The sequence below is a fragment of the Cnephaeus nilssonii genome, assembly GCF_951640355.1.
Source record: "Cnephaeus nilssonii genome assembly, chromosome: 1".
In the NCBI taxonomy this organism is placed as follows: domain Eukaryota; kingdom Metazoa; phylum Chordata; class Mammalia; order Chiroptera; family Vespertilionidae; genus Cnephaeus; species Cnephaeus nilssonii.
Genome location: NC_137072.1, coordinates 54,393,186 through 54,417,716, shown reverse-complemented (window position 1 = coordinate 54,417,716; position 24,531 = coordinate 54,393,186). Strand labels below are relative to the sequence as shown.

Sequence of the window (24,531 nt, the reverse complement as noted above, 5' to 3'; positions counted from 1 at the left end):
TACAACATATATCAGTATTTCCCAAATTTTACACTACTTGTCATATTTTTTCTTGCCTTTTACAGTTTTATACTAATTACTTAATAAATAGTATTTATTGAGAAATAATAGTTAACTCACTTTTAATCACAGCGGTATATGACTGAAATCTGGGGCTTCTGATTAGTATTACCACTGAGTTAATAATGTTCAATTTTTAAAAATATATATTCTTTAGTCCAGATTGTTATTTGTTAAGCTTTGCAACCTTAAGATTTGAAATATTGGAGTAGTTCTCAGCCTCTGTAACTTCATGGTCTTCAACTTTGCAGTCTATAGCAGAGATTTCCAACAGTATGTCATAGCACACTGGCATGCTGCAAGAATTTTTAGAACATGCAATACCTGACTATTTAATCAGTAGCACTGACCTATTTTCCCTTATACTGTCAAATGAAAAAATTGCAACAGCTAGCACAACAATAGCCATCTGGTGTGAATGAATCAAAATTTTACCTAATTTTATTGTCATATTGGCAAAAAATAGGTATTTGGTGTGCAGCAGAATTTTAGTAATTAGTTTGTGTGTGCCATAGGGTTGAAAATCACTGGTCTATAGAGTTATCAATATTAATATATATTTTTGTATATATACATTTAACATAATAAAGCATTCATGATTATTTTTATTTATTATTATTATTTTTTAAATTTATTTCTATTGTTGAAAGTAATACAGATGTCCCCTTTTTTCCCATTGATGCCCCTCCCTCCCACTCCTGTCCCCTCCCCAGCCCTACACCCTACTTTTGTCTGTGTCCATGGGTTATGCATATATGCATATAAGTTCTTTGGTTGATTTTAGATTACTATTTTCAAATATTTTAGGAAAAATAAAATTTTTATTCATAGACTTATGATTAGTGGGTCAAATGAGAAACATAGCATTTGTTAAAAATTATCAATACTTCATTTGAGAGAATGCAGAGTGATTTTCTTATTAATCTAAAATATAAAGTTTCTTTATATGTATGTTTGAATACAATGAGTTCAGGAACTTTTAATAAGATCCTACCAGGTGCATGGCGGTGACACTAAACTGCAAAATCACGTCACACTCTTTTCCCATATTCTTCCCACATTGTTATGTTCACATTTCTGAACCTGGAAAATACCAGAGCTTCAGAAATATTCATTGGCATCCCAGATACTGTTTACCCTAGCAATACTCTTAGTTTCTCCAAATGACAAAAGGCATAAGAAACATTTAAAAAGCCTTTACTAAAGGGAAAGTAAGAAGTAAGAGCACTACAGCTCTAAAAATTATTACACTTTCAAATCTAAAAGTAATTATCTATCAACTATCTTTCTATCTTTTCCAACATTTGTGAACAATGTTAGGCAAAACATTCCTATGTTTTGAAATTAGAATCTAAGTTTCAGAATTATCCATATATATCCCTCAACCCTTACAATTTAAAATGACCTGAATAATTTCAGTTAATTATAGAAATGTTTACCATTGACTTTGAAGTAGTTCTACAGGGTTCTTATGCTTAACTCTATCCACTTTCCCACCCATGGAGATTCATGCAACAGGTCCTCCCTCCCCTTCATACATCCTTTAGAGAGAAGGGGGAAATATCTAACACAGCAATCCTCTACCTTCAAACACTGACATCATTTTGCAAACATCAGACCACTAAGGAGACCATTACTCAAAATCCAAATAAGTTTTAAAACATGTAAAACTGTATTTAAAAGGAGACAACAAACCTGTACAACTTGAAAAACTCAAACTGTTGCTGACAGATGCGGTAATGTCTGGCCTAAAGTAGCTTAGCTACAGCGTATGTAATAAAACAGCTAAATTTGGATTGGAGACTCATTTTGCACTCATCCAGCGGAACGTAGCCCTGGGAGAGCAAAGGCAAAGAGCGACGGAAGAAATCAGAGACCAGGTCTCTGTACCGCCTCACTTCAAGGCAAAGACAAGAGGTGTTCATAGGAGAAAGCCGGAGGGCAGAACTGCTCTCAAAGTGGAAAGGTGGAGAAAATGGGAAGAGGTGAAGAGAGAATAGAATCTTGCCCAGCTATCACAAAACAATTACAGTGGCCTTTAAGTTAAGTGATTGCAGTACTTTATACCTTCCTCAAAATTGGCTGAAGAGTGTGTTCCTGCCAAAAGTTCTAGCCCCAGATCACATTGACTTCTCCTTTAATCTCTTTCAAAATATTTTTATTTATTTGTATGTCAATTTCCCATCTTGAAGTTTTATATATTGTATCTGCAATATTTCATCTTCCTCACATGATTTTAAGGTTTTTACAGACAGGCACAAGAAGCTACACTATTCTACCTCATTTATCTCTATGGGATTCAGAAATTAATACTTCCTGAATTGAACTGACCTCAGCTGTACCAAATTATTTTCCCATCACAAAAGTTAAACCGAACTGTGGTTTGAGAGGATATACTACATATTAAAATGATGAGAAATATATTCTAACTTTCACAGCTACCAATTCCAATCACACCTCTCTCCTCCATGTAAATTTTTAAAATTTCGCTAGTGAGAATGCGCACAACTACTTGGGTGCTTGGTTCACCTGTATAAATTGCCGGCCTTATATGAGGCATGGTTTAATTTGTTGACAATCTGAAGCAAAAGAATCCCAACTGTCCAATGTCAAAATATGCTGATAATTACAAATAATACATATATTATCCCCACCTCTTCTTACCCATGTGTTTTTTTGGATAATTCTTGAATCTCTCTTCCATATTTGGTGTCCACTTTGAAGAAAGACTGAGACCCTCTACAACTTACATATGTATTTGTAGATGGAGCTATCTTAAGCATAATGTGTCAAGCTTGACTTAAGTTTATTTAAATTTATCTACAGAGATCTTTTCCTTAGCATGTTTGAAGGCTGGTCTGTCCTGGTAAATTTCCAGAATAAATCTTACGTCTTCCTTTTAAGTAGGGCAAGATCTTGACATACAACTACTGTGGGAGCTAAAGCAATTTCTGGCAAGAACGGTGGATGACTGACTTCTCCACTTGTTTTCATAGTAATAAATATATGGTTAGAATTAGGCAGGAAAACAAATATTCCCCAAAATACGTGCTAAGCACATCTGAGAATGAATGGGGTCATACAGATTCAGCACAAATCCTCTCTCCATTAGAAGGTGTTCCAGTTCATGAGGTTCATTCATCCCACGACATAAAAACAGCCAAAGTGTAATGCTTACTTGGAAAAGAAAGAAAAAGAAAATGATCCATTTTAAAATTATCCATTTTAAAAGACTACCCAGGCAATTACATTTTCGTTTTGTTGATTTTTGCTTTAGTCTGTCTATGCCTCATATAATAGCATTTCCTGTAAGTTAATGTAAACCCCAGCCTTTGGTGTATACATTAAGGTGAAAGAAAAATCTATATATATAAAAGCCCAGTGACCTTTATTGAGGAATGAACAGAACGACTGGGACGACCAGTGGCTATGACGCCACTGCAGCAGCCAACCAACCCGATCCACCCAGATCAGCCCCCGGCCCACCTCCCATGGCCCGACTGCTGGCAGCCCTACCCCTGATCGCCCCCCCACGCCCAACCTGCTGGTCTCGGACACAAGGAGCATGCGACGGAGCTGTTGGCACCCTTCTGAGGGGAGATGCCGCCAGGTATACAGAAGGTATACAGAAGGCGCTCAGCAAGGAGTCTGCACAGGTTGTGTTCCCACCTTCATGCTGCCCTCCCCCCCCACCCACCACCACAATGCCGAAGGAAGCCTGGTTCAGGAACACCCTGTGCTGACCACCCACACAGAGAAACAGTGTGTGATAAACATCATGTCCCGCAGACGCCTGACTCAGCCTCAAGAGGAAGACGCTACAGACCCGGAGCGGGAAGATCAGGATGAGACAGAAGGCCTGGGAAGAGCAGGGCCGTGTTCTGCGTTTGCCACCCGACCCTGATCCCCGGTCCCCTCCGTGTGCCAAGTGCCTGCCTCGCCGCCCTTGGACGGAGGGAGGGCTGTGAGTGAGTGAAGAGCTGCGGCTGTGCCTGTGGCTGCGCTCGGCCTCCTGCCCTCGTGGATACGCAGGAAGCATATTTACATGCGGGAATCTGAAACCCTCTCTATCGGTAATGGCACAAATAATGCAAGACCCACACGTGTTTCTAAACAGGACTCTGTCCAGCTGGGTGTGAACCCAGATCGAAGGCCTGCTCTCCACCCAGGAGGCTGCAACGGCTGCTCCTCTCCCTGACACATGCAACCTGGAGAGGTTTAAAGGGAAAAGGAGATAAAAATAAAACAAAATAGCAACAAGCTCTGAAGCCGCTGCCGATGCTGTCAAATCCTCTGCGGTGGTGATGTCAGAGTACGTCTCCCCAAGCCCAGGACTCAGACGGCCAAACTGCTGACACCTGCCAGGTCGCCTGGCACCGGCCACTTTCAACCTCCCCCCAGCTCCTGGAGGCAGGTGGGCTTGCGGATGGAGGCTTCGGTGTTAAAGCAACCCTGTAGGTGTCACACAGACATGTGTGGGCTTTTTTATGAGAACCTATAACATCCCTTCATGAACGTGTTTTTAACTGTTCTGAGATCAGGCTCCCGGCCTTGGCAACTCTCAAATAGGCCTCAGCGATTCCACTTGCCCGATGCAAAGACTGACCTGGGTTTCATGGAGGCTAAACCCCTGGCCAGGAGCAGCCCCATCTTTTCAAAAGGAAGGTCACCCTGGCTGCAGGTCCTTGCTTTTCATCACTTTGAATATTTCTTGCCACGCCCTTCTCTACCCAGCAAAGCTCATTTAGAATTGAAGGCCAGATAAAGAGCTTCACAGAAGAAAAAGGTAAAGGAGTTCATTACCCCAATCGGCAGTGGGGCCAGCGGCCAACCTCCTGTGTCCCCTCCCCGCAGCTGGCCCGGCCTGATGGCCCTGATTGAGGCAGCCAGCGGGACCCCACCTATGCACAAATTCGTGCACTGGGCCTCTAGTATTAAAATAATAGTGTGCTATCAAAACAACTTAGCTAAGTGTATTCTTAAAGTAGACTTTGTATTTTGTAAATCCATGTTTAACATTTCTTTTATAACTTGATTAGAAGTTTTTATTGTATACACTTTATAGATCATTATTCTTTCTCTGTACCACTTAGAAAAGATGATGATATTTAATTCTTTTAGAAAAAGGTGGAAAATTGAAAAATGGTATCACTGAAGGGTGAAATTTTATGCAACAATGAACAAATACCTAATAAATTAATATGCAGTAAATTAGTAAAATTTAAAATGTGTATGAAAGTTTTGGGTTCCATTAAATACAGGGTTTGTTTTGTTTTCCTTCTTCAACTTAAAAGTTATAACAGAGAATACTTATGTAATTGAAATCAAAACTTTTGGTCATATGCGATAATAAAATCAATGATTTGGTGTCCTTTGAAGCCATGAAAATTCATTTTAGAAAAAAACTAAGTTTTCCATTCATTCAATTTGTTCATGTGATACTCATTAAAATAAAGAGCAAAGCTGTTGATTACACAATCAATACACCTTTTAAGAACTAGAAATTATCTAATGTTGCTAAATCACCTTTTCTAAAAATGGAGTCGCGTCTTGTTTCGGACTTCATTCCTTGACAATGTTTAGGCATGTGCAGAATGTGGTTAATGTGCATAAAGGGAATTTATTACATTTTCTTCTGTTTCCAAAGAAATATTCTTTTAGTACTGCTCTCAAGCCAGTTTTTATTTTGATGTTTGTTGGTATACACAGGTCTTGAAGTCTTTCCCAAAGTAATATTTGCCCCTTTAAACATCTCTCTGGCATTCCATTATGGGCACCTGCTGCCCATAATTACAGGTCTGTGTCCTAACCACTTCCTCTGCTTTATGTCAAGGCAATGTGCAGGCTGCATGATTACAAACAACTACCAGTTAAAGACCACTGCGTAGCTCTCTGTGGTAATTATTCAGGGCAAGCTGGGTCTGTGTTTACTGAAGTCTTAACAAAAAAGAAGCAGTTACTTGTTATAATTTCCTCTTTGCTGGCAGTGTAGCATAATCCATAACTTATTTTGGTCACCTTGAAAGTACCGATGAAAATATCTGCTTCAATAATGCTTTGTAATGATGCATTTCACTATCTATTTCCTAGTCTAAAACAACAACAACAAACTATCCTGCCCGAAGATAACATAGGCTGTGGTCTTAGCAAAAATGATATTTCTGACAATGGTCAATTATAGGGGAACAGCTGAGTTTAACATGTGCTCCAAATAGATGTATTGTTCTTGACTCTGGGTTACTCTGTCCCCGCCATCACAAACTCCTGCCCCCAACCTTATATTCAGAACAACTTAGCTAAGTGTATTCTTAAAATAGACCTTGTATTTTGATGATATTTCATTTCTTTTAGAAAAAGGTGAAAATGCTTGTGTCCCCAAATTCATATGTTGAAAACCTAATGCCCAAATATGATGCTATTAGGAGATGGGGACTTTGGGAGAGTCTTAGGCCATTAGGGTGGAGCCTTGATCAATGGGATTAGTGTTCTTGTAAAAGAGATCCCATAGAGATCCCTTGCCCCTACCAGAGAGAGAAGGGGCTGTCTGTGTTCCAGGAAGGGGGCCCTTACCCACATGACCATGCTGGTGCCTCGCTTTCTGACTCCCAGCCTCCAGAACTATGAGAAATAAATGTATGTTGTTTTTAAGTTACCTAGTCTGTGATATTTTGTTCTAACAGCCTGAATAGACTAAGACACATACCCTGCCAGAGGCTTGTTTATAGTGGAGAGAAATAAGAAGAAGTACTCTATAGAGCAATTTTGGATGTAAGAATAATCTATATAAAACAAAATTTCATCCACCAGTAGAAACTCAGTTTATTTTAGCACTATTACATGCTAGAATTCTACACCTGAAAACAGAAAAGGTTCTCTGAGGACTGTCAAAGGGTACTGGTTTGACTTGGAGACCTTTTAAACTCTTGATTCTGTGTTTAGGCAACTTGACCAAACTAGTTAGAGTCCAACTGTGCCCATATTGCTTACCCATCAATTGTCTGAGCTTCATATCCTTCAACTGCAAAAGAATCCCAGGTCTTCATTACTTAATAGCCCCAAATTACAGGGTAGACCATCTGAAGTGGATTTCTGAAGGAGAGGTAAGGGACAGTGAACTTTCATTCCTGAGACTTTCTTCATGGTCCGCCTACAACTTCCTATTCAGCTCACTCTGTCCAGGAGCTCTCAAAAAAGGGTGCAGAAGAGAACCTGGAAAGTTCTCACTAACCCCACCACCGCCGTGACAAGTCCCAAGTCCCTGGAAGATATGTTGTTTATGCATGAACACAATATGCATTCATCCAACATCACTCAAAAGATCTACATTACAGGCTGACTGTGTGTGTCAAGCAGCTTGTCACGTCCTGTTCTAGAGATACTACGATGAACATGGTTCCTGCCCTCCTCATCCTGCATGCTGGCTGGGGACAGAGGGAAGAGAAAAGAGTATCCCCACTGCGTGGCAAAGGTAGTCCTATGAAGGAATGAAGGCGCAAACTCAATCACAAGGACGGGATGGAAGGCAGCCAGCAGGGAGGGATGGAACGTGAGGAAGGAACACTGGTTCACAGCAAAGGGGTAGGCCGCCATGCTCACTCACTAACAGCTGGCCGGAAACCCTGAAGCACGTCCCCGCCGAAGGCTGCACTGGAGCACCCTATGTGAGATCTGGTGGAGGTGCCCCGGACTGAGGAGACTATACCCACACCGAGTCAAGGAATGGAATTAAGGACTGAGAACAAATATCACTGTCAGCCACGTTGGCTGTTGACTCAGAAAGCCAAGTTAACAAAGTTAGATCTGATTCTAGATGCAAAGAGAGAGACATCAAAGGGTTTTAAGCAAAAGAGCTCTACTGATGTCATCCGTGAGGGTTTGCCTGGCAGATCCTCTTCTGTGGAGGACAGAGTTGGGGGCCAGGCAGGAAGCAGGAAGAACCTTCTTCAGAGATCCATCTGGGAGAAATGGACATATTTGAAACATATCTAGGTAACATAGGTCACCTTTTCTAAGAGAATGTCATTAAAGGGTTGAATATGTTTAAATGTTGCAAACATAATTATGTGAGACTATGAAAGAATTTAATTTTTTGTTTGTTTGAACAGCGTGGCTTTCTAAAATTGCTCCCCTCCCTCCTCAAGAAAATACGAAGCAATAAACATTCATTCTGGCACAAATAAATATTGTTCGTATCAATGAAAAACACACAAAACCCTCAGTAATCACACAACAGGACTGTATCAGACAGTTCAATGTCCAGGAAAAAAATTGAAGTTTTAAGAAGCTTATCTTTATTAAAACAAAAACAAGAAGAAAGAAAAAAACAGGTACAGCCTAGAAGAAGGGGTTATAAATAGTCTCATCTTTTTAGTGGTTGTGGTTGTTTTTTCCCCCTTTGGAAATCTTCAAAAGAAAACTACTACAAACCAAATGTTATACACAGCATAAAACCCCAAATAAGCAGTTTAATCAATCATCAAAATCATTCTAAGTTGCTTCTGTTGGGTTCTTTAAACAGAATAAGATCCTATAAAGATAAGAGGTTTTATAATTATGTAGGGACTAAACCACACTGCTGATTCCAGAGTTCTTATTAATTTTGCCTTTAAAGAGTGGGATATTTCCTACAGCGCTGCACTTGAGGAGCGGGGGGAGGAGGGTTGGAGTTAAAACCTTAAAGAGTGTTAAACTTGCTTTTTAGACAAAGAAAATTACAAAGGAGTCAGTGTTCAATGGGCCAATTAAAAGTGTTTCCTGTCTGGGTATTATTTTGGTGCGGTAAGTGAGTTATCCTTGTTTATTTAGTTACTGCATCTACTACATTCTGTTGGCTAAAGAATGTAATAAATGTAGTAATTAAATAAATAAGCATCTATTGTATTATTTTGGGTTACAAATGTTTGGGGTTATGTCCTTCTATTACGTTGACACATTTTGAGAGAAAATGTTATGTTTTGTCTAATTTTTAAATTTACAATGAAACATTTTAAAGAACAAAAGGACAAAAAGGATTGATTATGTGATGTTACAGTGAACTGAAATTTATAACACTGAATATTGTTTGCAGCTAAAAGCATTTTCTATGCCCGTTTTTTTTTTTTTCAAAATAAAGTTGTTATTTGAGCAATGATACACTTTCATTTTATAAATATACGTTGGAAAACATTTTTCAAGCAGAACTATGATCTTTGAATATTTTCCCCTTTTCATTTTTATATATCATAAATAATGCATGTGAGCCAATGCAAAGCTATAGAGTCCAGCACAGTTTGTTCATAAACTAATCCATTAGAAAAATACTTTATTAAATGCAGTACATGTCAGTCACAACATATATATTTAACAGTTTGGTAGCTAATTTCCCTTTTTGCCTACATTATAATATGGCCCTTATACATGTAACAATGCTGGTCTTGCTTGGAAATAGCAGTTTAATAAATTTTGTGTCTATCCTAGAATCAGTAAATGCTTAAGTGTGTTAAAATTTCCTGATATAAGTTAAGGAATTTGTCTCTATTCCTCTAGAAAGAATTTAAATATTAACAAAAAGTAAATAATTTGCTAATTGTTTTTTCTATTCTTTTAACTTATATTTGTCTTTATGAGTATAGCCAAAATATAGTGGAGAAAAGTATAAACTGATTTTTCCATTGACATTTATTAGGTACTACTTTTAACAGAATATATTCTAGATTCAAAATCTGGCACAGAAAAAAATGATCAGATCTGCATGCATACATACATCTAATATATTTTTACTTCCGTAACAGTCAAGAAAAGGGAAATGTTAAACTTCCAAAAATAAAAAATGAAAGGTACTGGCAGGATAGCTCAGTTGGTTAGTGCATCATCCAGATATGACAAATTTTCCAATTCGATCCTTGATCAGGGCAAATACAACAGACTAATGAATGCATAAATAAGTGGAACAACAAATCAATGTTTCTCTCTCTCTCTTTCCCTCTCACTCTCTCTCTTCCCACCCCTTCTTCTCTCTAAAAAAGTAAAAGAAACCTAAAACCATTCACTATTCTAAATAGTCATGATAATCCCACTATGAAATGGATATTATTATATATTATTTTAGGAAAATTTTTCTAAGCATAAACATTTTAATTGAACCAAACTACATGATATATTGTATTAACTTAATTTTTAAAGAAATATAATTCTTCATACAAAAAAATAGATACACTTGTAAAGTTATCCAAGAAAGTAACAGTATGTTAATATTTCAGGGTAAGTTTTTCTAAAACCTATTCCAAACTCTAATGTAATAATTGTCCTATTTCAATCAGTCTAGCATTATCTTGTTATTTTCAACATAATTCAATTTCATCATACTAGTTCATAGATGTGTACTAATTTATTGTGGGGCAAAATACAAAGACATTCTTTTTTCATGTTGTAATAGAATTAAGTTTTATGCAATAGAAAAGGGAAAACATATGGAAAATAGTCACTTTTAACAGATGTTTTAATCTGGGGAAAAAATAAAGTTGGTTTAGAATTAAAAATCAAAGCCCACTGGTTGAACTGAGACATATTTCCATCTGTTATTAATGTTTGAGTTACATATTAAAGATGAGATTATTCATCAAGTCCCTCATATAATAAGTTAGTAAACGGGATTTTGGTTAGAAATGTAATTGCATAAACTCTGTCCATCTAAGCTTCCAATTCATTCCAAACAAACCTTCACAGTGGCCTGAATTGAATTAAAACAGTTAACAACACCAAAGAGTACTTCTTGATTTTATTAAGAAACATTTGTATGAAAATCTGTGAACATAAAAGGGAAGCTTTTGCCACCCCATTATGATTAAATAGTAGTCCTTTTCTTCTTTTTATTTATTTATTTTCATTTTTCTCCTTTTAAGCAATACATGGTTATGTGAGGTTTTTTTAACATAATAAAAAAATTGACTTAATTTTAAAATATAAATAAACAAACAAGTAAATAAATCAATGATGTGATGTTTCAGACTTATAAATAGTACTCAGGTTAGAAATGATGAATAATTCTGAGAACTAGAAAGTGTGATTGTGAAACTGTACACAAAGCTTATGCCCAAGTGACTGGGGTCAGAAGCTTAAGCGGGACTCCCCATTGTTGCCTGTCCAGGCCTTCACTAATGGTCTGATAATGAGGGGTGGGGGTTGGACAGGGAGGTTCTCATGATACTTTACAGTGGGGTGAGCATGGCAGCCGTTGATTAATTACTGCCCTGTTCTCATCTCACACATCAGATTCCTGAGCAACCCTCACTGTGTCTCTACAATGGTCTCAGAGTTACACAACACTGTCATAGGGAATTCTTCAAGGTGACTTATTAAAGAATTCTTCTTCAACTTCCACAGCAGAGGGGATAAATCATGATGGAAAAATAAAATGAAATTTAAAAAGACAAAAAAATAATTCTTGGAATCTAACATATATTTGCAGTAAAAGTGTTTGTCTTTCAGATGATTAAAATGGAAATTAAAGCCCTAGCTGGATAGAGCGTCGGCTTGTGGACTGAAGGGTCCCAGGTTCGGTTCTGGTCAAGGGCACATGCCTGGGTTGCGGGCACATCCCCAGTAGGGGGCGTGCTGGAGGCAGCCGGTCAATGATTCCCATCGTTGATGTTTCCATCTCTCTCTCCCTTACTCTTCCTCTCTGGAATCAATAAAAATATTTTGCTTTTTTTTTTTTTTTTTTAAAAGGAAAGTAAAAGATATTCAAAGATAAAAAACGATCGTAATGGTGGACATTTCCACCTTTTATATCATTGCAGGCAGTACTAATACATCCTTATACTTTCAAAAAAATATGAACACATATGAAATTGTACCTCTGTTTTCACTTTTCTCAATAGCTTGTGTCTCCCACCCTTTACACACAACTATTTATATACATAGCAGTGCCTAAGGAAGGGACTTCCTGTTGTTTCAAATTGCACTGAAAAAGTAAACGCTGAGGCTAATAGTAAAATATCTGTTCACTTTAAGTGAATATCTCAAAGTCGTGCACATGACTATGTGTCCCTAGGAAAACAACTCTCTCTGAACACCAGCTTAAGCTCCCCCATATGATTCTTCTCAAAGACTCCCTTTTAAACCATCGTTACCACTCATTATCTCCTTGTTATATAGACTGTTTCTTTTGTTTCATCACCAATCTCTGCCTGTTTAGTAGCAGCCTGCCACTACTATCGGATGACATTTGTTTCACTTAATGTATGTAGTTTTAGAAGAAATTACAGAACTGCTATTACTGAATGATAGGAAAAAATTCCTACGTACATTTAGCTGACACTGCATCAGCTGCTATTTAAACTGGGCTTAGCTAATGGACTTTTAATGTCAGTGGGGTTACGTGCAGTTACTGGCTATTAGCAGAAATGGCTCCTTCCTATAAAAATCACTTTTCCTCAAGTGTGTTGTTTGAACATTCCTTTCCCTAATTTAGTGACTGTCACTGAATGGAAAACAAACTCAAGGACTCTGGAATCCACTGTTATCTTGAAGACCCTCTTCTTAACCTTGCATTCAGCATTTAACAGGCAACCTCCCTCATTAGCATTTAGACTTGTGATCACAAAACTTTGTGAGGCATTATTACTTACTTTGCTGGGCTTTGCAGAGTACTACTCATTTTGCTATGAAAACCCAGTGTCATCCATGAATGTAGGAAACGCAAAAGAACATACAAAACAATTCTTACTGAGCCTTAGAATGCATTTGCATCTTTTAAAATCCTAGTTCAGAAATGCCAAGTGATGTGGACACGTGGTACTTATTAATATATATTTTCACATTGATGTGTCTTGTAAATATTTAGACATTACCTTGCATTCCAATACAATATTAAATTCAACAAGGAAGCATATTATCCCTCTGTCTGGAGTGAAGTTCTGTATATTCTTTCAATAGTAACGACTTCTTTCCCTCTCAACTAACTTCATTTTTTGCTCAATTAAATAAAGCTTTCAATGCATAGGAGAAACCTATCCAGCCTTTGAGGGAGTCCAAGAAAACCAAATGTCCCCCAGCCTGGGAGTGTAACTCCACTTGATTAATAAGTTGAAACAAACTATCACAGAATTCAGGAAGAACAACATAGGGGCCTTTCCTTCTCAGCCCACAGAGGAGGTCACCTCCTGAGGGGTACATACAAGGGAAATCCTGTTTCCTGGGATCACCCTGACAGGGAGTCCTGCTCGCCCCTGAAGGATTTTACCTGTGCATGTGTGCAAGTTCTCCTGGGGTCAACAAATTTAGTCCATTCTGTAGGAAAACAGCAGAAGTCCTCCGGGGGTCTGTAATAGACTGGTGTTATTAGGGAGATCCCCTCTCCGTCCTTGGAGGAGAGGAGAAAACGTGATTCTATCAGATAAGCCACTGCACCAAGGCGGCAAAGGCATCTCCACTGCACAGAATGGCTTAGCGACTGCAAGAGAAAGAGGCACTTCTTGCAGAAAAGTAGGGTGTGATTTTCAGTCATGACCCATTGATGAAATCTGATTTCCTACTCAATGACTACCTTCTTGAATGCGTTTTATAAGTAAAAATGTTTGGTCTTCATTTCTTGAAAGGTTCTATTTTGTTTGTTTTGTTTTGTTAAGGATATTGCCAATTTTATTTGAAAATGAGCTCTCATTTCTAAAATAAAAATGGTTACACAGACACACACATACACACACAATTTGTGCAAGTATATATATATACTCATAGGAATTATTGAACTATACTTGTCCACTCCTTATAACTCTTCATTTCATTAAGACTGCCTGGAAATACCTTCCTAGGAAATAATTCCACCGTTATTTAATTCAATAAGAAATGACGTGTCTCTTACATCTGATCATCATTTCTAATAAATCCAATAAACTGATTACCCCCATCTCTCTGGAAACATGCTTATCATTAAAACTTTTCCTAGTCATCCTTTTATTTTTTTCATCATGTTATAGTAAGTAAACCATAACTTTCTTCACTGTGGTCTTTTAATTCTATATAGATATACGCATGTGTAAATATAAACAAAAATAAATAAATCTGTATATAAGAGAAAGATATTGGCAACATTTTTAAAAGTGTGCAATAGTAGATAAAACTCCACTTAAAACCTTTCCCTGGACAAAGAATGTGATTCGATTTCTGATGTAAGAGTGAGAGTTAAGATGCAATGTTGGTATTGTTATTAATGACAACTAGAGGCCTGGTGCACAAAATTTGTCATGGGGGGGTTGTCCCTCAGCCCAGCCTGCACCTCTACAATATGGGACCCCTTGGTGGGATTGGGCCTAAACGGGCAGTAGGACATCCCTCTCAAATCCAGGACTGCTGGCTCCCAACCACTTGCCTGCCTGCCTGCCTGATTGTCCCTAACTACTTCTGCCTGCCAGCCTGATCACCCTCTAACCACTCCCCTGTCAGCCTAATCAATGCCTAACTGCTCCCCTGCTGGCCCAATTGCCCCTAACTGTCCTCCCCTGCAGGCCTGGTCACCCTGAACTGTCCTCCCCTGCAGGCCTGGTCACCCCCAACTGCCCTCCCCTACAGGCCTGGTCCCCCCCAAATGCCCTCCCCTGCAGCAGGCCTTATCCCTCTCAACTGCCCTCCCCTACAGGTTTGGTCATCCCCAACTGCCCTCCCCTGCAGGCCTTGTCCCTCCCAACTGCCCTCCCCTGAAGGCCTGGTTGCCCCTAACTGCCCTCCCCTGCTGATCCGGTCACCCCTAACTGCCCTCCCCTGCCGGCCTGGTCACCCTTAACTGCCCTCCCTTGCAGGCCTAGTCCCTCCCAACTGCCCTCCCCTGCTGGCCTGATTGTCCACAACTGCCCTCCCCTGCTAGCCATCTTGTGGCAGCCATCTTGTGTCCACATGGAAGCAGCTATCTTTGACCACATGGGGGCGGCCATCTTGTGTGTTGGAGTGATGGTCAATTTGCATATTGACCATATAGGATGTTTAACAGAGCAGCTCAGAAATTGGCAATGCATTCTATTATGACAACTAAAGGATTAATTATATATTTCAGAGGAATATACTCTAACTCTATATCAACATACCTCTGATTTAAGTCTAGATTTCTCAAACAAGCACATCCTTCCCAAATAGGTCCAAGTATAATTCAAATGTAACTTTCTTCAAATATATGCCTTTTATATACTGTCTTTTGCTCTGTTAATTGAGATAGGTGCAGATGAAGACTCTATTTAGATAAAAGTTTCATGTCAGAGGGCCTGTTGGATAATATTATGACGAAATACTGGTTTTAGGTTTCTCTTCCGGATAGCACAAATAAATGAGTTGAACATGTCTGTTTTTCCTCAGCTTCTGAGCGAGGTTACCAAAATGGGCTTCTGATTTCCACCAAGCTGCATACTGTGTTGGTGATGGCCATTGGTGGCTGGGAAGGAAATGTCTTAGGCTCCTTGCATCCTTGGGTTTGGTCCATAACACATTTTATAGCTTACACTCTTTCATTATCATATGGAGATCCGGAAGAAAGAAGGAAAGTTGCTAAAGAAAATGACATGCAATATAATTACTGTTTTATTTAGAATGACTTTTAGATTGTTACTTGCTAAACCTGTGTACTTCGACTGGTGGCTGTGATGTGCATATTTGGCAAACTCTTTAGTCAATGGAAGATAAAATATATCATTTTCCCTTTATCAAAAGCTAAATTCAAATGTCAACAAATTTCACACAGACATAATGTTCAAAGTGAAATTGCCATTATTGACTATAGCTTCCCAATCACAAAGTTTTTATTGTGATAGTAATTTGTGGGGGTTTTTTGTTTGTTTGTTTTTTTGGTTTGGTATGGATTAGAGATAATACAAGTCTCTGACAAACACTTTTAATAAAACAACAGAACTTCTGTTATTGACTATCACTTTTAGTTCCTGTAAAAGGTAGAGGATATTCTTTCACCTAGATCTTAAAAGGATTTTTTAGGTTCTTGAAATTTCAAAAAGATATTAAAATTATATAAAATATCAAGTTAAATACAAGTAACAAATTTGTGAATTCATAGAGAATAGAATGGTCCCTTTAATTTTAATCTTATACATGCATGTATTTCACTATGCCTATAATTACAAGTGAATATTATTATACCACATGCCCTATCATATTGCACTAAACTTCTATTGTCTAATAGAGTATACATTATGAATTAATTTAAAATGATTATTTTTCTATAAAAATTATATTCTTTATACTACTCTTTTATATGTTATATTATTATAAACATCAATTTTCTTGAATTTTGAAAGAAAACACCTGCATTGCCATTCATGGACATATATGCCCTTATAATTGGGCTGCAAGTACTAACCTTTTTTTATTGAGAAAAAATGTTCATATACAAGGTTTTTCTTTTGAACAACAACAACAAAAAAGAGTGCAGACAATAAATTATTGTTGAGTTCAGGCAGTCCATGATTAAATAATCAATTAAGACATTGACTAAAACTCCTAAATGTTAGCATTCATCAATAAACTTGTTAAATGTGCTAAGGGAGTTTCTGTTGTTTAACATCCTTAGTTTGAAGAGGAGATAATACATGTTCATCTACCTAAGGCATTTTTATGGCTCTCATAATTGCTGAGAAATGAAACTAGCCACAAGATCTAAATGACAATGATTAATGAAGGTTAAAAACTCCCTATCCTCACAACATTTCTAAATAAATAAGACTGGTAAGTCTGGAGTTCAATTCGATTAATCAATATCATCTGTTAGCATGATTCTATTGAGCCCTCCTATTTAAAATAAGAACTCTAACGGGCACATCAATATAATGAAGTCTCACCTGGCTCCCGTCACTCTCACATTGCCCTTCTACATTGGCAAAAGATATGGTTGGTTATTTAATTAAAGGAGGCTATTCCCCAATGATTGGAGTTTTCAGATGTTAGACTTCACTTCTGCCACACCAAGCACTTTTGAATCACTGCTTAGGGCTAATAAAGGTATACTGACATAAGGGCAAATATCTGCATATTTGGCACTTTCAAAGCTATAGTTTGCTTTTTAAATTATGACTTCAATTTAATTAATGTCGAAATTGTTTTAACACTATCAACTCCGTGTAGAAAGCGAAGTAAGTTTTAAGTTACTATAAAATCTAGATACAATCTTCTGTGTATTTCAAAACCTCATATAGAATCCTAAGGGAGCAACTTTCTAGAGGCAGGAATGTCAAAATTAGAAACTATATTAAACTTCAACCCAAAACTTTTTTTAAATTTCTCAAATATAGAACAATACTTTCCAACATTTAGTTTATAAAGAGTCCAAATATTTGCAACGTAATATATTTTGGGTTTTCGTAAAAAGGCAGAAATTCTGAGAGTTCTAATCAATTAGAAAGAATAAAAAAGCTTACTAGCTCTGATCCTGATAGCTTATAGTTATTACTATAATTTTTTTTATTTAAAACTCTAAATTGGAGATGACAAATATTTAAAATAAGAGAAACTATAAATTATTCAATTTTTTGGATTTCTTTTTAAGAACTAGGATAAAAGAGATAGTAGAATTGCAACAGTGCTCAAGCCAAACTTACTCCACTTCAAAAAAAGTTACATGAAATAAAGCACTGAGTTTCTGTGAGCTGTATTTCAAACGTCCTTGAACTACGTGCCACTGGGGCAATACCCAAGGCTTCAGATTCATGTACCTTCCTATACAAATACATAAGCAATTATAAATCCAAATAAAATATGAAGTCCAAGAAGAGTCCATACATGGCTTTAAGAAATTATAGTTTAAAAAAAAGAGAATGAGAAAGTTCAGGCTCTGTAAGAGCACACCAAGCAATCAGACATTAAAAGCAGAATGAAAATACTGTAGGAGAAAGATTTGTCCCAACATAAAAAACAAACTAACAAATATCTTGTTTTATCATAAAAGTTGGGCAAAAAAATTTGCACCAAATGTGAAAAATTAGCAATAACCACTAACCAAGTAGAAGTAATTAAATGTGAAACATTCAAAAAATGCTATCTAGATTATTCATGTTATTCTAAATTATGATACTAAAACTTTCTATTGCAAATATAATCTTAATATATAAAAGGCCTGGTGAATATGCTTTGCCTTCAAATCAATCTAATTTTCTATATATGTTTGTGTTGTTATAACATGTATTCAATTATGTTCTTCAGACTGTACACCTGTATCCATTTTTTTTTTTTAAGAAAACCTACTGACATTTTGTAAAGGGCTGTTTTCCCCAAACCCTATCTGAAAACATGGGACTTGACATGTGTTTTCTTTTAATAAAGGTGTTTATTTATGTATGGAAGTCTTTTTTCCCCTTCAATATTCATTGTAAAGAAAGAAAGTCAAGGGTGGAGTGTGTAGCCAGGACCTAACTGGCAGGGACTTGACCTGGCACTTTTATTTATTTATTTTTAAATATATTTTATTGAGTTTTTACAGAGAGGAAGGGAGAGGGATAGAGAGTTAGAAACATTGATGAGAGAAACATCTATCAGCTGCCTCATGCACACCCCCAACTGGGGATGTGCCCGCAACCAAGGTACACGCCCTTGACCAGAATCTTGACCAGAATCGAACCTGGGACCCTTCAGTCCGCAGGCCGACGCTCTATCCACTGAGCCAAACCTGCTAGGGCTTGACATGGCATTTTTAGAACTGGCATTGGGTTAATTTTCGCAGAGAAAGCAGAAAGGAAGAAATGGGACTATGAAAGGAGAGAGCTCCACATGCTGTTCAAGGTTCCATGCACTGCCCAGGAGTTCGCAGCGATACACTTGGGAGCATCTCCTCAGACGGCTCCCGGTGCTGCTTTTGGGGAAGCAGCAGCTACAGCCATCCCTCTCTGAGTTCAAAATTACTGACCTTTAATTTCTTCAACTTCTAGGTTTCTTTGCCAATGGTTTACACGGTTGGAAGACAAAGAATACTGCTGTAAATACTTTGCGTGTATTAATTCATTCAATCCGAATATGACTTGTAATGATCCTCATTTTATATCAGAGGACATTGAGGCACAGGGACACTAAATAACTCATTCATTGCCAAACACTGAGGCAGGGTGGGGGCAGGATCTTGAGAAGGTGGTAACCACTAAGATATATGGCAGAATGGGCACACACCACTGCCTCCCCCAAACCAGACTAAACATATATGTAATCTAAGGAAGATTTGATTTAAGATAGTTGCAATGCAAACTTCCCACCAAACTGCCACCCTCAAGTTCCTCTGTGTAGAAATTTTAGAATCCCCACCACCATTCCCTAGCCTGACCTATGTTCACTATCATTGGATGCTTGAGTCCAGAAAGTACTACACCTGTGCCCACTGTTACCATATTTTCCGGCATATAAGACGACTGGGCATATAGAAGATTTTCCTGTGTTAAAAAGTCGTCTTATACGCCAGAAAATACGGTATATTTCAGAATGTGAATTTCCACTATATGCTTATAAATCTGTCTTTCTGAAAGGCTGAAAAACTATCTCGTTCAATTCTGCATCCCTAACAAACAGCACACAATCTGGGACATGATTAAGTGTACAATACTTGTTTGTTAAGAACTTGACTTTGAATACCACCACTACCCAAATGAGCTGGTAAGTTTTTTTATTTGTGAAGAAACGTGAGCAGGTTTGTTTTTAACTGCCACAAATACAAAGTCAGGCTGAAAAAGATGTAGGCTGAAATCTAGAATCGGAAGGCAAGAGTGCTGGCTTAGTCCCTGCCCCACACTTCCCCCCTTTATCTTTCCGAAGTGGCTGCAGCCTGTAACATTAGTGTTTCTTCTGCCAGTGACTCCCTCTGCTGCTCCAGCAAAGCCATGACCTAAATCAGAAAAGTGCTAGGCACAGTTAAGGCTGAACAGACCACACTCTAGCTGTTCTGTCCACACTAATTGGGGAACTTAGCACACATTGGAGAACAGTTATTTTTAAGTGTCAACAATAATTATAAATAAGCAAAGAGGGTTTGCCTAGTAGAGCTCATGCCTCATTCGTGTTCATGTCCTTGGGGGTTGCTTTAAAAAGATCAGTATGGATTCTGATCAGGACTGCAAGGGGAGATGTTAGAGGACCCTGTCTTGTTGAACTCTGAATCCCCAGTATCCGGAACACAAAAGACCAAGGAGTCAATAAATGTGAACAATATAATGATTCCTACTCCTTGCAAGTACTTGAGAAGTTTGTACTGTGAAGCCTTTTAAGCATTCCCTAAGTGAGAATGCATGACCTTATTTGTCTACACAAAGGTAAGCTAGCCTAATTTTCTTTATTATAAATTCCAAATGTGAATTTATGAATTTACTCTGCTCCTAAAATGGAAAATATATAGTATAATTGTAATGAAATTCAAGGTTGTGTTTTTTTATGTCAATTGTACCATACCAATATGTATATATGCACAAAAGCAATTTTTACAATGTTATGGGAAGTATATTACTTGTTTATCAAAAACATTATAAATCAGTTTATGACAGTAGAGCATTATTCTAATATGATTAGAATCTTCAGTAATTTTCTGTCCTGAGTTTGGTGGTGTTAACATTCGAAACACTAGTTGGAGCTAGATAAGCAGAATTTCAATGCTGTATATAGTCCAGAAATAAAATGCATTTATGAAACAGGACACTAATTCTGAGGCACACCATTCAAACACACACACACACACACACACACACACACACACACACACACACACACACTTTTCCTACTAAAATCTTTCATTCTTGAAAGTCAGAAACACCACAAATTCCCTAGAGCTAGGAGTTCCCAGCATTCCTGAATGAAACAATTAGGGCATAGCCGGAGAGGAGAAAGTTGTTGCCTAAAGCCTAGAGAATGTCCCAAGGACCTGTTTAAAATGACTGCTGTCTTTCTTTAAAGCACAGTTACAAAACACAGTACACTCACAAATAACACTCACTATGCTTTTTCATCTTAAACATCTGTTGTTTTCTTGGCTATCTCTGAAGAGACACATTTCCTAAAACTTTTAATTTGCCAGTACTTCTCTAAGAACAGAATAAAAACCTCATCCACATTGTAAAATGCTTAAATTAACTTTCTCATCATAACTGCATATGTACTGTCATTCATAAAATAGTTCATTCTGATCCTTAAATGCCCAGCACATGGAAATCATACTTCCAGGGAACAACAACATCTTGTGTTTCGCTAGCATGTAGTCCACCAAGACGAGAAAAGACAAGAAATTAGAAGGAGAAGGAGAACTGACCACAAGACCATGATAAAAGTCCGATTCTGGGAAGGCATTGTCATGGTGCTTTGACAGTAAGCAGGCTGGGGGGATGGAGTAGAGTGGTGGTGATAGCAGCTGATAATAGCTGCTAGTAGAGTTTGGCACTTTCTACATGTTTGATACCTAACAGACAAGGCAGGAGGAGCTGGTATCAGCGAACATGGAGGATAATAAAGATAAAAGAGGTGAAATCATGTCTTTCGAAGATCGCAAGATTCAAACACAGTTTATTCACCAGGAACTGGGAAAAAAAAAAAAACTAAATAAACTAAATGGAGGAGACCAGTACTGAAATACACACATCCAATAGGAAACATTTTACTTTTCCACTTAAGATCTGAAGAGCAGGTTCAGTTCTCAATCTCTGGCTCTTCTGGTCTATAAGAAGAAAAACAGCACAAGTGGCAAAAGTTGTCTATCCTGAGCATCTTTTATTTTCATCTCTTCTTTCTTCTTTCAATAGTAATCCATTTACCATCTCCAGTTTATCTTTATCGATCCCTTTTCCTATGCAGTCTTTTTAATTTGCCTGTAGTAAGCTCTGGGCAGGGATGTCAGATCTCCTGCTTGGCATCCTTGGGGACTTTAACTTGTCCTTTCTCCAAATAGTTCTCTCACGGTCCAGGTCCCTCTCCCAGCCCTCACCCCAGGACTTTGGGCACCCAATAACAGCAGGCGAATTCCACAGGGAATCACGCAGTTGATTCCACAACTGTTCATCAGGTTGCCCACTTAAACTTCCAAACAGCCCCTCTAAGCACCCTTAGCTGACACTCTGAGAACTTCTTAACCAATTTCAAGAAACCTACAAGCTCATAGGAGTCTCCATGGAGATTCCTTTGTACAATGGACAGATGAGCTCTGGAAGTTTGCACAGGAAAACCAGGGCAGAACCTCGGGGTGGGAGGCATCTGGCAAGGAGGAAAGGATTTATGAGCGTGGCCACTTAAGGCGGCAGCAGGAAAATTTACTCCCGAAGTAGCTATGGCTAATTCACAAAGCCTCGCTAATCACTCACCTCGCTACCCGGACCTCGCCCGCCTAAGCTCAGCACTGCCCTGGACTTCCCACGCCCTCGCCCCCAGCGCCCTCTCAGAACAGAGTGATTGCTGTCGGGACCCCCCAGAGTGTCCGAGCAGCCGGTTAGGCTATCGCTGCACCTTCTCTGCTCTCTGATGTTTCAAATGTGTAACCGAGAGGATGGGATGCCTGCATTATCTCCGAATGCTGCACAAGCTTCCTCCATTCCCACCCCCAACCTCACCGCCGCCCCGAGGAAAAGCTGAGCTGCCTCTTCAGAGCCAGCGGACCATCCGAGAACTAGTCAAAACGACCCAGGTTGGCGCTTTGCTTGGCCAGGAGGCTGGGAGCCCAGGTGACACGAGAGAAACCGCGGAGGGGGCAGCGTGGGCTCTTTCCTCTCCGTCTCTCTTCCACGCGGCATCCTGGGCTCAGAAGGCTGGGAACTGCCGCTACCAACGCAAACTCCAGGGGCAAGGAGGGAGCTAGGTGATCAGCCCCCTCCCTCCCCTCCCCCTTGCCCACCGCCAACTCCCCTCCGCTGTTCTCCCAGTGGTGCCCAAGGCCCCGGACATTTATTTTAAAGCTCAGACGCGTTAAATTAAAATGTCAGAGTTATAAACCGGCCGGTTACCCCGGGGACTTTCGGATTTGGTTTGAGCGAGCAGTCCGTTTCCCCAGAGCTCACAGGTTCTAAGTTTCTCCGTCGCCAGCTGGGAGGGAGACGCCGAGGGGCGGTGGGTGCGGAGGCGCGCACCCCCTGGCCTGCAGCAGGCTGGGTCGAGCGGGTCTGGGGGGGTGGGGGGGGGTGGGCAGAGGGGGATACGTGTCTCCACGCCGCCCTGAGCAGCAGCCTAGGGGCACCAGCGCTGTGAGTCCCCGGCCTTCATGGACACGTTTCCTTGGCTGAGCGCCTTTCCGCGCCTGGCACGCTCAGAGACTCACCGAAGATCCTGCAACCCCAGACGTGGCCCAGCGCGGGGGGCCTCCGCGCACCGGGGCGCCCCTAGGCACGCCACACGGCACGCACACCCAGAGTGCCCACACCTCTCGTGCACAATATTCAACAACGTGTGCGTGTGGGGCAGGGAGTGCAAAAGACACCCCAGGCGCCCGCATGCCCAGAGACAGATGCATGTCCACACCCCGTGGGTCCCTGCTCCATCCATGCCCATCTCGGAAGACAAATTAAACATAATCACCAAAGCTTCTTGACTAGTTGGGAAAGCGGGATTTTAAGTGATTTAAATGAGCCTCGTGGAGTGCACCGGAGGCTCATTGAGGAAGCCCGGAGAACTGGGGAGGAAGAGAGGGAGAAGGAGGGAAGGAAGAAGCGAAGGGAGGTGGCCTTGGAGCCTGGCGAACCCCCTTACCTTGAGCGGCCGAGCCCGTGCCGCTGGCGCTGAGCAGGGCCAGGGCAGGTAGCACCAGCATGGGCAGCACGTATCCCAGTCCCAGTCCGCAGCGGGCCGCTGTCGCCCGCAGACTTTTCCTCATCGTCGACCGAGGTGGGCAAGCGGGGAACCACACCGACGCGCGAACCGCGGAAAGCCCCACTGGGCAGCAGCCGAATCCGTGCCCCGCGAAGCAGTCCGAAGAAATAATGATAACCGAGAGGCACACTCCACTTTCTCCAAGGGCAAGGGCCAAGGGGGGTGGAGAGGAGACGCCGAGGAGGAGTTGGGAGGACCCTCTTGCCCGGCGCCTTCTAACTGGAGGCTCGGCGAACGGCTGCTCTGCCCCCGCTGGGGAAGTCCGGGGAGACGCGGGGCGGCCACCTCGGCGCTCCTCCCCAGCAGCAGGAGCAGCCGCAGCTCCACCGCGCGCCCAGCCCCGACTGCTCTCCGGGTCCCCTCGCCCGCGCCGAACACTCTCCGGCACCGGCGGGCGAGGGAAGGGGGAGGGGGAGGAGGAAGAGAGAACTGGGAGGAGGAGGGAGTGGAGAGAGAGTTGGGCACAGTGAGGCGCTCCGCTCTCCAATCTCAGTGTTCTCACGACGCGTGGAGACGGCCCGACTGCCGCTGCCGTGCGGCCAGGGAGGGTCACCTCCCAGAGTGGGGCGCCTGGATGCTCCGAGACGTTCGCCGAGGAGGCGTGGAGGGCGCAGCCCAACTCCACTGGGGGGTAAGCGGCGCGGGAGCGCGCCCGGCCTTCTTATGTAAGCTAGGACTTGCGGGGGGGATGCA

The 24,531-nt window shown here is 40.4% G+C and overlaps 1 protein-coding gene across 2 annotated transcripts in view; it reads right to left on the bottom strand.

The window, feature by feature from the left end:
* UNC5C (unc-5 netrin receptor C) overlaps window positions 1-24,192 on the bottom strand; it is a 388,870-nt gene extending 364,678 nt beyond the window's left edge. For both annotated transcript variants that reach the window (XM_079773660.1, XM_079773661.1), the window contains exon 1: window positions 23,719-24,192. In XM_079773660.1, coding sequence (XP_079629786.1) covers window positions 23,719-23,842 — 124 coding nt within the window. In that variant the 5' untranslated portion in view covers window positions 23,843-24,192. The remainder of the gene's footprint in view (window positions 1-23,718) is intronic.
* Between the last annotated feature and the right edge of the window lie 339 nt (window positions 24,193-24,531).